This window comes from Peromyscus eremicus, chromosome 11 (assembly GCF_949786415.1).
Source record: "Peromyscus eremicus chromosome 11, PerEre_H2_v1, whole genome shotgun sequence".
NCBI classification, from domain to species: Eukaryota; Metazoa; Chordata; class Mammalia; order Rodentia; family Cricetidae; genus Peromyscus; species Peromyscus eremicus.
Window position 1 is genome coordinate 50,984,277 of NC_081427.1, and position 14,210 is coordinate 50,998,486.

At 42.2% G+C, this 14,210-nt stretch overlaps 1 protein-coding gene across 1 annotated transcript in view; it reads left to right on the forward strand.

The window, feature by feature from the left end:
• The window catches only part of Pik3r1 (phosphoinositide-3-kinase regulatory subunit 1), a 72,906-nt gene that overhangs the window by 44,342 nt on the left and 14,354 nt on the right, over window positions 1-14,210 (forward strand). The window contains exons 2-6 of the mRNA XM_059276187.1: window positions 3,270-3,362; window positions 4,045-4,119; window positions 10,241-10,372; window positions 11,163-11,364; window positions 11,571-11,650. Coding sequence (XP_059132170.1) covers window positions 3,270-3,362; window positions 4,045-4,119; window positions 10,241-10,372; window positions 11,163-11,364; window positions 11,571-11,650 — 582 coding nt within the window. The remainder of the gene's footprint in view (window positions 1-3,269; window positions 3,363-4,044; window positions 4,120-10,240; window positions 10,373-11,162; window positions 11,365-11,570; window positions 11,651-14,210) is intronic.

Sequence of the window (14,210 nt, forward strand, 5' to 3'; positions counted from 1 at the left end):
AAAAGGTACTTTGTAGCTCAGGATAACCAAAGACAAACAAAAACGTCTTTGCCAAGGCAATGTAGGAAAGACAAAGGAAAACAAGACAGTTCGACTCTTTTTCTCTTTTTTCTTTTTTTTTTTCAGCTGTAGTAGAGAGAGGGATGGAAACGCCTCTACTGGTAGCCCTTGCCGAACCAGCAACTGCTGGGTGCATATTTCAACCACAATTACGTGACATTTTTAATTATCATTTAATTTAGTTTCCATATTTGCCTGCTGAAGTGATCCTGCTGATAAGATTTTGGAAAGAGATAAACTTTATTAAGCAATTCCGATCTCAGTGCCAGTGGGTGTTTTTTTTTTTTTTAATCATAAAAAATACTTGTGTTATATGTGAATGAAAGGGGAATGATTTAACAAGTTAGTTGCATGAGTGCAGTGTGGGTATTCATACTTGGGTAATTACTACTTAGCCGTGGGCTTTTGGGTTTGGGGCTGTGCTGGGGTTCCTTAGCAGGAAAACACAGTACTGAATCCTGCTTGATAGTATTTCTTTACACCACTTCTCTACCTTCCGTTTCCCTTCTAGTACGTACGTACGTACGTACATGGACGGGATGACCTTCATTTTGTTCAGTGGAGGAGGGAAGGTGTTTGTGGGAGAGGATACTGTTGTGAGCTGAAACATGAGAGCCAAGGGAAGTGGTTTATAGTTTATCAAAGGAAATGAAATGGTGTGCCCTTTGCCGCTGCTGCTGCTGCTGCTGCTGCTGCTGGTGTGCGTGCGTGCATGTGTGCGTGCGTGTTGTTTGCATTTCTCTTCTAGCCAGTGTTCTCCTGGGTAGCCTGGGCTATCTTTTAGCTTATGATCTTCCTGTTGTAGCCTCCCACATGATGGATTACAGGCCTATACTTCCATATCAGCTTTTTTTTTTTTTTAAATTTTACAGTGCTTTTAGTTAAAATGGTTATAAATCTTTAATAAATACATGTATATTGTAAGCACTTTTCAAAAATGTTTCACATCTTGACATTTAAAATTGACTGATCTCATTGCTGGGTTTTTCATAGAAATCACCTATAAAATCAAACTTACTACTAACTCAGAACAGATTACTACCCCTATTCTTAGATATCTTGGTTCTAGGAATGAAGTCCTTCATCTCATCAGCCTTCTGCATAGGAGCCTTCTAGAAAGTTAATGGATAGCTACTCTACCTTTATTATGTCAAAAAGCTATGAGATGGTGGTGTCATGAGGCAGAGTCTCCCAGGAAGCCAGATGGAGAGATTTGTAGGTTATGGAGTGCAATCAGGGATGCCTTATCTTGGACAAAGATGTCTTCATTTTGGGGTCTGTGTAGCAGAAAATGACTCAAACTTTTCATTATCAGAATTTGCCTTTGCTCAGGTTCTCAGATTGCAGTCTTAAATACTGTGGTCACAGCCTACATTTAGCTACTTCAGGCCACATCTGTTAATTAAACTTAAAAAAAAAAATCAGTTGCTGAATTTTGCGGTGGCTACATTTTAAGGTCCCAGTAGTCATTGTATTGTAGAGCAAGCCTGTCCAGCTATTTCTCTCATCACAGAGTGTGTCATTGGACAGTGTTGTGATAGGGGTTTCCTCTAGAATTTAGTTCTTCTTTCATTCTGGGTGGCTGTTGTGGTCAGTATAGTTGAGTGACAAATCCCATGGCATGGGATTCCAACAGGACACAGTGGGACCTGCAGGGGTCTTAGGAGTTTGCAAAATGACTTCCCAAGTCATACTTAGCCCTTTGAGGTCATTTAATAACACTGCTTTTATGTTATAAATATGTTACTATTCTATGTTGATTCTTGGTATTTACAATGGGTTTAATTAGAATTTTTTAATATCATATACATCTTATAATAATTATACCACTAAAACCTCACTGAAACCTAATTATGGCCATTTAGTGGATTATATAAAACTGTCCTAGATAAGATGCAGGTTATGAATCATAAACACCTGAAATTATTGGATTATTGACAGATGAGTTACTCCTGAAGATGTTTTCATTAAGATTCGCAATGCTATATTTTGGAGTTTGAGAAATTTGAGGTGAAATATTTAGCTCCCTCTTCTGGCATAGTTTTGAAAAATACTTTTATTTTAGTTTTTTTTTTTCCTTTTTTGAGTGAAAAATATGGTTATCAATATAATGTCAGAGCAAGTAACTTGTGATTGTCATTCTATTAGATATTTTTGTATCATTACAACTGGTAAAATGTACTCATAACATATGAAAACACAGTTTATTAAAGTATCATATTTCTTGGGGCTAGAGAGGTAGTTCAGTGGTTAAGAGCACTTGCTGCTCTTATAGAGGATCCAGGTTTAGTTCCTAAATCCACATAGTAATTCACAAACATCTATAACTCCAGTTCCAGGGTTTTCTTTTCTTTACAAGTTCTAGGCACACAAGTGATACATATACATATACATCATATACATATATGTCAGCAAAACACTCATACATAATATGAAATAAACCTTAAAAACTTTTTTAAGTGTCTCATTTCCTACATGCACGCACGTGCGCACACGCGTGTGCACACACACACATATACATATGCAAGCAAAAGTTTTGATAACAATTACACAGGGGCTTAGTTTGTTGTTAGGTGGCCAGTGGTCATTGGTGTTGCCTTGCATTGATGCCTGGGCATTGATAGAACTCAGTGCAAGGGTACAAAAGAATGCCCAACTGCTAGGAGTTCAGCTATTCAGTTACGTATCAGGATAGCACACTATCTCATAAGATTTTATCTAGTCTCGCCTACCTGAGCAACAGTTCTTTCAGATGTTCGGAGAGCTCCCCTAGATTGCACTCTTAAATAGCAATGTGCCCAGGACATGTGGATGAAGGGAGCTGTATCTCTCCTCTCGATGCTCCCTGAACATCCAACCTCCAGTCTAGCCTGGAGCCCCTCTACCTAACCAAGCCTGCACTCTGAGGTGCCCTAAGGCAGGACAGTCTGTCCTAGGAAAGACATCCCAGAGGAGAGACCATCCAAGGCCTGTTGTCAGGGGATTCTGGGATTCTTGGTGGGCATTGGGAGAGTGTTTTGGAGAAAAACAACAGGTATGTCCTGAGGCCCCAATAATGTGTAGTGTGGTGTAGGAATCCCTTTAGCTCCACTCTGAATTTGCTATGGATGGGAGTAATTGAATTACTTGTATTTAAATATTCTTCATTGTGGTCGAATGCACTTGACTGCCTCCCATGAAACCTCATGTCGGGAATTTCTTTTTTTCAGCTTTGACCCTTCCCGATCTGGCTGAGCAATTCGCCCCTCCTGATGTTGCCCCGCCTCTCCTTATCAAGCTCCTAGAAGCCATTGAGAAGAAAGGTAACCAGACTGCTAGAGGGAGTTAGTGTTGGAGACCTTCAGTTCATGGCTATTAAAATCGATATGCATCTGTAGGCCATTCAATGTGTGACTGTCTTACTAACTGCTGTCAGTGAGGCCGTTCTAACCATGCTAGTGTGGGTCTCTGTACTAGAGGAGGAACCCTGGCTGATAATTTCTAACTCTAGACCAGTAGTTCTCAACCTTCCTAACACTGTGACCCTTGAATACAGTTCCTCATGTTGTGGTGACCCCCAACCATCAAATTATTTTTGGTGCTACTTCTTAACTGTATTTCGCTACTTTTATGAATCGTAATGTAAACATCTGTGTTTTCTGATGGTCTTAGGCGACCCCCTGTGAAGGTGTCATTCAAACCCAAAGGAGTTACAACCCACAGGTTGAGAACCACTGTTCTAGGATAACATGTAGTTACCATGTGGGAGCTGTTCAATTCTTCATAATTTAATAAATCTGAGTAACCTGCTTTTTAATGGCCCACTGGATTTGCCAAAAATCATTGACATAGCAGATAAAATTAATTGTTGGGGTTGGCTTCCAAGAATATTTAGTACACATCTAGAGTAGGTACTGGATGGAAATTGGAATGTCCCTCTGGCAGCAGGCTCGCTGGTTCTCCGGAGAACTGTGTTTTGCATACATGGTCTGTTTTGTGTCCTAGGACTGGAATGTTCGACTCTCTACAGAACACAGAGCTCCAGCAACCCTGCAGAACTACGACAGCTTCTTGATTGTGGTGAGTGTCCCATAAACGAGGATAGAGCTCACCTTTCTGTTTCTGACGGCCCACCCCCGCCCCACCCCCACAACACTGTAAGTCTCAAAAGAGTCCTCAAATCATAGAGTTTCCTCTGACCCATTGAGTTAGCTGTGCACGCCTTGGCTGTGTGGCTCCGGAGTGGAGGTGGGAGTGTGAGCGCTCAACCTTTTCCACACGCATGAGCCCCTGGGTTCTGCAGGAATTTCAGAAACAGTTTCTTGGCATTCATCGGACACTATACCTCGGTCATGTTCCTTAGCCTTGCCATTGGTCACATCTCATTCACTTGAGTCAGCTGAGAAGATTCTAAGTCATTTGACAAATATCTCCTGGTGTCTTCCTACTCCTTCTGTCTCTCTTCCCCGCCCACCTGGCTTGCTGGCCTTCTTCCTTGCTCACCTCCTTACCTCTTCATGCCATATGTCCATCGCATAACATCATGACCCTGGGAGCTTTATTTGGTAGCGTGACGCTAACTGCACTCTCTGCAGAGGAAAAGTACTGGGTTAGAGTGTTAGCCCCTCTGTGATGTAAATATCCCCACTGTGGTTGACTTCATGCTAACATGATGTCATTGAATGTGGAGTTGGGGAAAACTGAGAACATTTGGTCTTCTGAACCAGCACCAGCCAGCTCCAGCACACATTACTTAAGAGACACTAACTTATTCTGCCAAATGGTCGCTTTAAATGGCTTCCTCTTTCCTTTTCCAGGGAAAAGTAGTAAACTCATCCCAGCAAGCTATCTTCTCATACCAACTTCTAGAATTTTTCAAATCCTCCATTCATTTATAGTATTCTTTCTTCCTTTTTCTTTTTGTGCATTTCTACCTCATATCATTTGCCTGAATTTGGATATTTAAATGAAAGAGGTGTACATGCTATTCTTCTTGTTCTGGACAAGGCTCCTTCAGAAGTATGCTTGCACAGGAATGCCCATCTGACCCTTACAAGGTAACCGTTTGAAGTGGGAAGTAACTTCAGGATTAGGCAAGTTAGGGAATTTCTACAAAAGACGTTTCTGAGAGAAAAGACGAGACTAGATGTTATCAGTAAGTGATTTCACTTGAAGCAAACCCAACCAAATGTCTCAACTCCAGTTCCTGTGTCTCTTGAGCTCACCCAAGCACACACAGGGCAACATACCTCTGTGCGGATGTGCCCCATGCTTCTACCAACGGGGTCGTTAGAAGCTAACTGGCAGAAAAGTCAAGAGTGAGAGGCTTTTCTGTTTTCTACGTTTCCACCATCCTTACCAGGGTGTGAAGGAAACACTGAGTTTTGTTCTTTGCCAACTGAAATAGAGTTACATGTGTTGGTTACAAGGAAAAAAAGAAGTAAAATTGAACACATGCTAAAAGTCACAGGAAAAAGGAAGACATCAGAAACTGATGAAATTGTGAAAAACTGTGGTTAAGGTTTTTAATGTGACCAATACAAAAGGATCCAGGTTAGCATTGGAAAAAAGTTTGTTTGTTTGTTTGTTTTTCACACCACTCATGAGATGGTGTAAACCACCAAGATTCACTCACGTCAATAATATATTTTGATGGGCAGCTTTCCTTCCCCACCGCCATCAAAACCCACACATAGAAAACTGGCACATTTTCATAGCCACAAAAGAACACACATTAAGAGTGCATCTGCAAAAAGTGTCTCCAGGTTGTAGACTTTTCAGTACATCAAGTTATTATAATATCCCGGAGAAAGGTTCAGTTTCACCTGACAGAGAAAATGCTGGCTTTTAAATAACCTTGTAATTTGCGATGCCAGACAGGTGGGACAAGCAGCCCACTTCTCTTAATACCCACTATGTCCCTTGACAGCATCTCATGTTAACCTGAAGTATTAGTGACTCTTAGTCTCCAGGAAGGAAAGCCCAACTTAAGCAAATTCATTTAACATGATTTGGTGGGAGGGCAGCAAGGCTGTGGTTTATACCCAGATTATTCTGATTGTCCCTGCCCTCCCTTCCCCTCCCCTCCTTCATTTTACCCTAAAACAAATTGCCGTGTGTGTGTGTGTGTGTGTGTGTGTGTGTGTGTGTGTGTGTGTGTGTCTTACTTGAATTTTAATAGTCCAAATTTTCTCCTGACGCCTTTTGGTTTCTCATAACCTGAATTGGGCTTTCTCAACCTGGCGCTCTTGATGTGTTCTGCTGATGAAGAAGTGGAAGACTGTCATGTTCACTGCAGAGTATTTTTGCCACATCCCCTAGCCTCTCTACCCACAAGGTGCCAGTAGCATCCACCCCCCGAGTCACGACAGTCAAGAATGTCTCCAAATAGTGCCAGTTGCAGCCTACTCTACCCACGTGCCCTAGGAACCACTGAACCAGATAGAGATCAGCTGGTGGCTGGCTGGGAGTTGGGGGTGGGGCTTCCCAGGGAACTGGAGTTGTGAAGTATTGAAGGAACTGGTTACCCATTGGTAGTAGTGAAAAGTGAAATGAAAAGAATACTAGCTCTTTTCACTAAAGACAGCTGTAGGTAGCTAAGAGCTGCCAGGGTAGTGTTAATACAGAAGAGGAATCTTGTATTGGACAAGTCAGAAACCCCAGGGCACATGGAAAGTCACGTCACACACAAAAAAGTAATAAAACCAAGTATACCCCATCATCAACTCCTGTGGACTTTGACATGTGGTGAGTTTATCCCAAGGCCTGCATGATGTGATTTCATTCAAACACTGTCAAGACTTGGGTGGACCACCCTTCCTGGGTTCTTAAGAAGGTCTCTGAAATGAGCACCAGCCTAAGGGCTCCAGCCCTTAAATACCTGCCGTTTGGCTTACGTTGGCTGCTGAGGAAGGCAGGAAGAGCAGGAGAGAGGCACACTCTGTCCTCGAGGCTCCCCAAGTGTGATGTGAGATACAGAATTGCCAGACTGCTTGCCAAGTCTCCTGGTGAAGGGATTGCTCATCGGCCCTTGCAGGTGCACCAATCTTGGGATTATGCCCAAGAAAGGGACATGTGACCCTCGAAGTCTACAGACATCAACAAATGGTGAAGCATACTTTTTCAGGATGAGAAATTCAGTGATTTTTCAAGGCAAAGAGATGAAATGAAGCACACAAGGGCATTGTCTAGAGGGGCCAGAAACTTGGAATATTTTTGGAGTTCTGTAGTGATACCCATATAGTCTTAACTGACACTATATAATTTCACTAACAATTACTTAGTTTCAGGCTAGACCCTTTATGCAAAGGCCCAGTATGGCCTTGCACACTTATTATAAAGTGCTGTGTGTCCGGTTAGCTCTTTAGGATATTTAAGTGGCACAGCGTTTTGCCACCTTATCCTTCAACTTCTATAGTTTTTTTCCCTTTCCTGTCTTATGTGTAGTATATACTAGACTGATTTTCTGAGAGGATAAAAGTGGGATGTGATGATCACTTACATCTGGCTACTTGGTGGGACAAGTTTTGCTTAATGTAGTGATGTGTCCGAAGAATTTTTTGTACCTTAGTCTCAGCCTCGATTTACCACAGCTTCTCAGTGTGTGGGTCATTTCCCATAAAGGGTAGAGTACCTGCATGTGGTGGTCAGGAAGAATTTGGAACAATAAAAGGTTTCTGAACCAAACTTTAAGTCAAAACCAAACATGGAATAGCCTAAGACATTTTGGGCAGCATTTACCCATGAGCCCTCCTTCACTTTCACTGTATCAATAGTTCTGAACATAAAACCTTCATGCCTTGCACTGTGTATGCTGTCTATGCCATGCAGCCACACCCACCCCAGCTCAGGTTCAACACCATTGTATGGTATGAATTACTTTAAAAGTTTCCTGCTTCATAGAAACACTACGATTGAATTATGGATGACTTTGACATGAATTTTCCTATTATCCCTCTCAGCTTTTGTATCTTTAGGATATTGGCATGTATTTACACACACACACACACACACACACACACACACACACACACACACACACATATATATACCACATGCATACATGTATGCATACACACATATTAGTATGCCTTTGGATTGGAGTGTATAAAAATGTTTGATTGTGAAAATTGTTGAGTTTTTGATTTGAGTTTCATTTAAAAAAAAAAAGTTAAAGAAATTTTGAATGAGGTTAGAACAGAATTTCCAGAAAGTTTTGGAATGACTCTTGACGTAATTCTGCCATTTTATATCATGTATTTATGCAAAGCAGCATGCCCCTATTCACGATTTTTAAATAATAATATTGATTACCACTGAAGGTGCTGTGTATCTCACAGTATCAAATACTAAACTAAGATTTCATTCTGTAGAAGAATAAACAAGGAAATCACTCATTAGTAGGCAAATTAGCCTTCACCTTTAATCAATGATAAAATTATATGTGTACTTAATACTTTTAAAATAAACTGATCTATAATTTCAGTAAGTATTTGCTTTGTGTGCCTATTTTACATACCTATATATTTTGGGTCATATAAAAATTTCTTGGCTACAAAGAGATCATGAATAGGCAAAGGTTTTCATTTGGTTTTTTAATTGATTGGGGGAAAGTTTAAAGAGCTTACTTACAGTATCCATCTTTCAGGGATAGCCTAAGTACTGGCCTTTCCTTATAGAATCATTGTAACATGACTCTGGTGTTTTCTCATCTCCTAGACATTGCCTGATCCAGCCTTGCACTGAGTTATGGAATTTCTTTATATTATCTTGCTCCTTATATCTCCTTCACAGAAGAACCCTCAGTGCCATAACTGGAGACAGTAAACAACATGTAACATCAGCCCACCTTCTGAGCACACCCTCCCTAGATAAGTCTCCTCATGCTCCTTCCATTTGCCAAATGGCTGTCTTTTATGGATGCCCTCAGCCATTCTTGCTCTTGGTGCCACTGATTTCTATTGGACCACATTTCCTTTCCTATCCCAAGGACTGAGCTACATACACCTTATGTGTGCAGAAAAGTGCTTTAGATTACTGTTACCCCTTTACTGAATGGCTTGACCTCCTTTCTCGCTGATGGATTTATCAGAGAAATTCGTTCCCCTTCTCTTTGTTCTGAGCTAGTTGGATGCTCACAGGTTAGATAATGACAGCATTAGGAAAAGCTTTCTGGAACTGTTCAGATTATTCTACAGGCAATCTTGAAATTGATTGCTAAAATGCTGTAGTATCTTGATATTTAGCTGAGCATTCTGTTAAGATTGAATTTTATGTAGCATTTACCAGTTCAGATTTGAGAAAACCTGGAATTTTCATTTCTCATCTTCCTATTGTGGTACGAGGAAACATTGGCTATATATATGTCAGACCCTGCTCAGTCTGGGCAGAACTACTCCCCAAAATGGAATAAAATGTATTTCTCACACAGCCGTAGAGGCTGGAAATCCAAGACAATGAAGGTATAGACCTGTCTGCTTTCTTTGAGGCCTCTCTTGGCTTTCCAACAGCTGCCTCTCAGTGTATCTTCTCATGGCCTTTCATTTGTTCGTAGATTCCTGGTGTCTCTGTGACTTTATCTTTTCTTTTTTTTTTTTTTTTTTTTTTTGGTTTTTCGAGACAGGGTTTCTCTGTGTAACTTTGCGCCTTTCCTGGAACTCGCTTTGGAGACCAGGTTGGCCTTGAACTCACAGAGATCCGCCTGGCTCTGCCTCTCGAGTGCTGGGATTAAAGGCGTGCGCCACCACCGCCCCGGCCAACTTTATCTTTTCTTATATCGGACTTAGGGCTCACTCTGACAGCTTTGTTTAACCTAATCACCTCTTGCAGGATCCATCTCCAAACAGTGTTTCTGTATGGAGCATTGGGGCTTTGAGTTTCAACACAGGCACTGGAGAGGGCACTAACTTATCAATAACAGTGGCGTTATTTCTTGTTGCCCTAAGGAATATGGTGCTAGCCCAATAGTGAAAGGCTGGGCATGCTGAATGCTTCTAGTACATGAGACAGAGCTACAAGAAGAAAAGCCATTCTGTCCCAAATTCAGGAACTAGCCCTATGAGGAACAGTAGCCACCACGCCATGGCTTCTGTTTTCCTGACATTGCTTCCTTCCCTGTATCTTTTTTAAGTCCCACATTTGGAAAATTGGTCCAACAGAAGTATGAATGCCTGAAATATTTCTTAAATTATTTCTCTCGTAGATGCCGCCTCAGTGGACTTGGAAATGATTGATGTACAAGTTTTAGCAGATGCTTTCAAACGCTATCTCTTGGACTTACCAAATCCTGTCATTCCAGTAGCTGTTTACAATGAAATGATGTCTTTGGCCCAAGGTTGGTTTTATTTTTTTCAGACCTCTCTGAGCAGATACTGACATGTAGATATGCTTGTCACTCCGTGAAGTGCTGGGTATAAGCAGAAGGCATTGAGAAACTTCTAAGCTGTCCCCCAGTGCTTTGCCACCACCCCGATTCCCTCTTTAGCTGCATAGCAACCGGGCATAGAAGGGACTTGGATTCCTGTTTGCTTAGAAGCCTGCCCATGTGTTAAACTGGCTAATTACCTTCTGATCACTATCTGCAAAGATCACTGCATATGTGAAGGTCATGATTATTCAAGCACTGGCCTCAGACTCGGAGACCCAGGACTAGCATGCATGGTGAGAAATATTCTTGCCCTCTTCCCTGTACACCCAGAACAAAATGTATCAAGGGTGAGCACTCAGCATCAGCAGCAGTGGCTCCTCCAGTGCTTTGGGGACAGGAAATTGTGGTTCGTGACCTTCAAAGTTTAACCTGTGATACTTATCTGATGCTCTGAGGAAGTAACCAATCATGCTTGGTGCTGCTTGATGGAGGCCAGGCTTCTGAGAGCACACCCTGAACATTGTGGTTTTTTTACAAGAAGAATGCCTTGCATTTCATTTGGCTGGAGATCTTTACTTTCTCACAATGCATTTCTTAATAAGAAGGACGAATGTCCTCGGTACCTCTCCTGAAGATTTCTCTATGGGCCTCCTCGTGTAGCTAAAGCAGAGACAAGAAATGGTTCAAGCATTGGCTCACTGGCACCTTTACATCGCCTTACTCTGTTTCCTGTATTTTTTTTCCCCATAACTTGTAGAAGTACAAAGCTCTGAAGACTACATCCAGCTGTTGAAGAAGCTCATTAGGTCGCCTAATATACCTCATCAGTATTGGCTTACGCTTCAGTATTTACTTAAGCATTTCTTCAAGCTCTCTCAAGCCTCCAGCAAAAATCTTCTGAATGCAAGAGTCCTCTCTGAAATTTTCAGCCCTGTGCTTTTCAGATTTCCAGCATCCAGGTAAGTGAAACATGAAAAGGAGATTTGGGGGTGGGGGGTATGGAGAAGGGGGTGATGAGTGGCCCTAATGGTTATTTAAATCTAAAGGTACTGGGTCACAGATGCGCATTTTATGTGGACTTGCTTTACACCCCTCAGTAGAATGATGAATGGAGACAGTACTGTTTTTAGGAACTCTGGTTCTCACAAAACCCTCTTTATTGCAGCTCTGATAATACTGAACACCTCATAAAAGTGATAGAGATTTTAATCTCAACTGAATGGAATGAACGACAGCCAGCACCAGGTAAGGCTTTGCGACGTTCGACATTCACTTAGCTTTTGGGGCCTTTTCTTTGTACATCTGCAAGTTAAAAAAAAAAAAATACAAGAAACAGAGTAAGTTTGTGTGTAGTAGATACTATTGAGCCAATGCTTGAACCATTTTGTTCTCTCTTCCTTAGCTACAGAAAGAGGCCCATACAGATAGAAACAGTGGTTTCTATTTCCTTTGAATTAATGCAGGTTTCTGGTACAGTTGTAACCCATAGTATTATGTTATTTCATGGTTCACAGAAAAATAACAGTGGTAGTCTATGTGGTACAGTCAGATGTCAGCTCTTGCAGAATTTAAGCTATTTTGGTTTTAGTCTTTTTTTTAATTTTTTTTAATTTTTATTTTACTAGCTCAATACAAGGTCTCACCACATAGTTCACGCTGGCCTTGAACTCGTTTTGTAGCAGGGGTTGGCCTTGACCTCAAGCCTCCTTCCTGCCTCTACCTTTTTGTCTTAGATGAGCATTGGGAGAGCTTCCTGGACCCGATACCTCTTAGGCTTCAGTCTGCTGAATAAATTTACGGAGTTTGTTTTAGCTGTTGACTTCTTTTTTGGTTTTTCTAATGCTTATAAAGTGGGGGGATTTATAATTACTATATAATTTAAAGTATTTTGGAGTGTGTATTTTGGAAGTGACCATGCCTCTAAACGTCTGTCAAAACAAACACTCTCAATAACACTGACAATATGAAAGCAGTGTTCACTGAAGCTTGTTAGAGCAAGCCAGAGGCCTCTTTGAAAGCAGGTGGTCTTCTAGCCGTTTAACAGGGCAGGGAGTGGAGACTCCCCTAGAACAGCAGCTTTTCATTTAGAGAGTCCAGACAGCCTGTGATCTAGTAGCAGTTAGCACACAAGGCTGGTGGTCATTTAGATGACTAATCAGCCCTTAGTAGGTGAGTGTAGGTGCAGGGCCAAGAGGAAGTTTTGCTTGCATCCTTTATGCCCAGCCTTTTAAACTGAAGCACCCTGTTTCTACTATCCGCGATGGGCAACACTCTTGCAGATTAGCATGGCTGTGAGCAGCCGCTGGGACAGAGCAACAGACTGTGCTTTTCTGTCAGTCACTGCCTGGCCCGCTGTGTTTCTTTGCATCTGGAGGCAGCAGACGGAGAGAGGGCTTGGCCTCAAACCCCAGCCTGAGATGATTGGATATAGATGAGCACTGAAGATGCAAGACTTGGGAAGACTGGCCCAAAATACTGTCCCTAGTGAGAGAATGATCATAGAGGAGGCAAACAGGGTATATTCTAAAGGTTCCAAACCACAGCAAACAGCATTTAATGGGGATGCCCAGAGCTATAGACAAGGACACTGAGGAACCTATCTGTAAGCATCGCCTGGGACTTCAGGCCAAGGGCAGCACAGAGGTTTGGGCCCATATGAATTTACTGGATAGTGGATTCAGGAGCCCTGGGTTATGTCCAGGAGCCGCCTTTGGCCCTAATGGGAAAGAAGGAGAGTGGGGAATGGATGTGGCTGTGAGCCATAGACTAACCACACCGGCTAGGAAGGAAGAGAGGTACCAAGAATAGGCAGGCCCCAGCCAAAGTGCCCAGCTGCAACTGTTCACTTCCTCCTGACTAGCATTGAGAGACAGACACCCTGGAGAGGAGGTACAGCTGAGCTTTGTTTGCCCTGAAGGGCTTAGAGTAGGTAGGGGGTGAGAGTAGCTGAGGAGTTGGTCATCCTGGGTTCTCAGTAACACCCCCTGGCCTCATCAGGCAGAAGACATGGAGGCTCAAAGCCAGACAGGACTTTTACAGATGAATTGATTACTAAGGGCTTATTTGTCTGATTGGGGGGTTGGTGGGGGCGGGTGTTCACTACTGGAGTTTAATATAAATGGATTAAATGTCTTTTATAAGACTGACTCATAAAAGTAAGCATGTATCATCATCAACCATTTTCATAATGTGGCCTGATACACTCCAGTCCCCCACATAGCAATTGGTATACTAATTTCAAAGGAGGATTAGTTCCGTCAGCTCTGCTGCTGAGAAATGACAAAGATTGAACATAGTGGATTGTCCCAGTATTTGTGTAGGCCCTTCACCAAAAAAAAAAAAAAAAAAGAAAGAAAGAAAGAAAGAAAGAAAAATAATTAAACCCAAGTAATTCTTAAGCCCTATCTGAGCCATTTGCACGTCATGTGGTACTTCTCAGCCACCCTGAGCATCGTCTAGGTCCCTTAGGATTAAATGGATGCCTCAGAGTGTCTCACTTCACTCTCCACCTACAAGAGGGTAGAGGAAGGTGCCTTCATCCTGACCACCGTTGGGCTCCAGGATAGCTCCAAGGCAGTGATTGGCAGGGCATCCCAGGAAAAAGAAATGACCTCTTCAAACCGGTGGGAATCCAGTGCCTTCCCAGAGGCCTTCCCCACCAGCCAGCCCAGCATGCCAGAGTCCTCAAGGGCTTTGGAAACTCACCTCCGGTGCATCTCAAGTGAATGCTCATAAATCAGTGACTGATAGAAACTGCCTCTATGAACAGAAAGGAGTCTTTGAAGGACCCTTAAATGGGGACTAC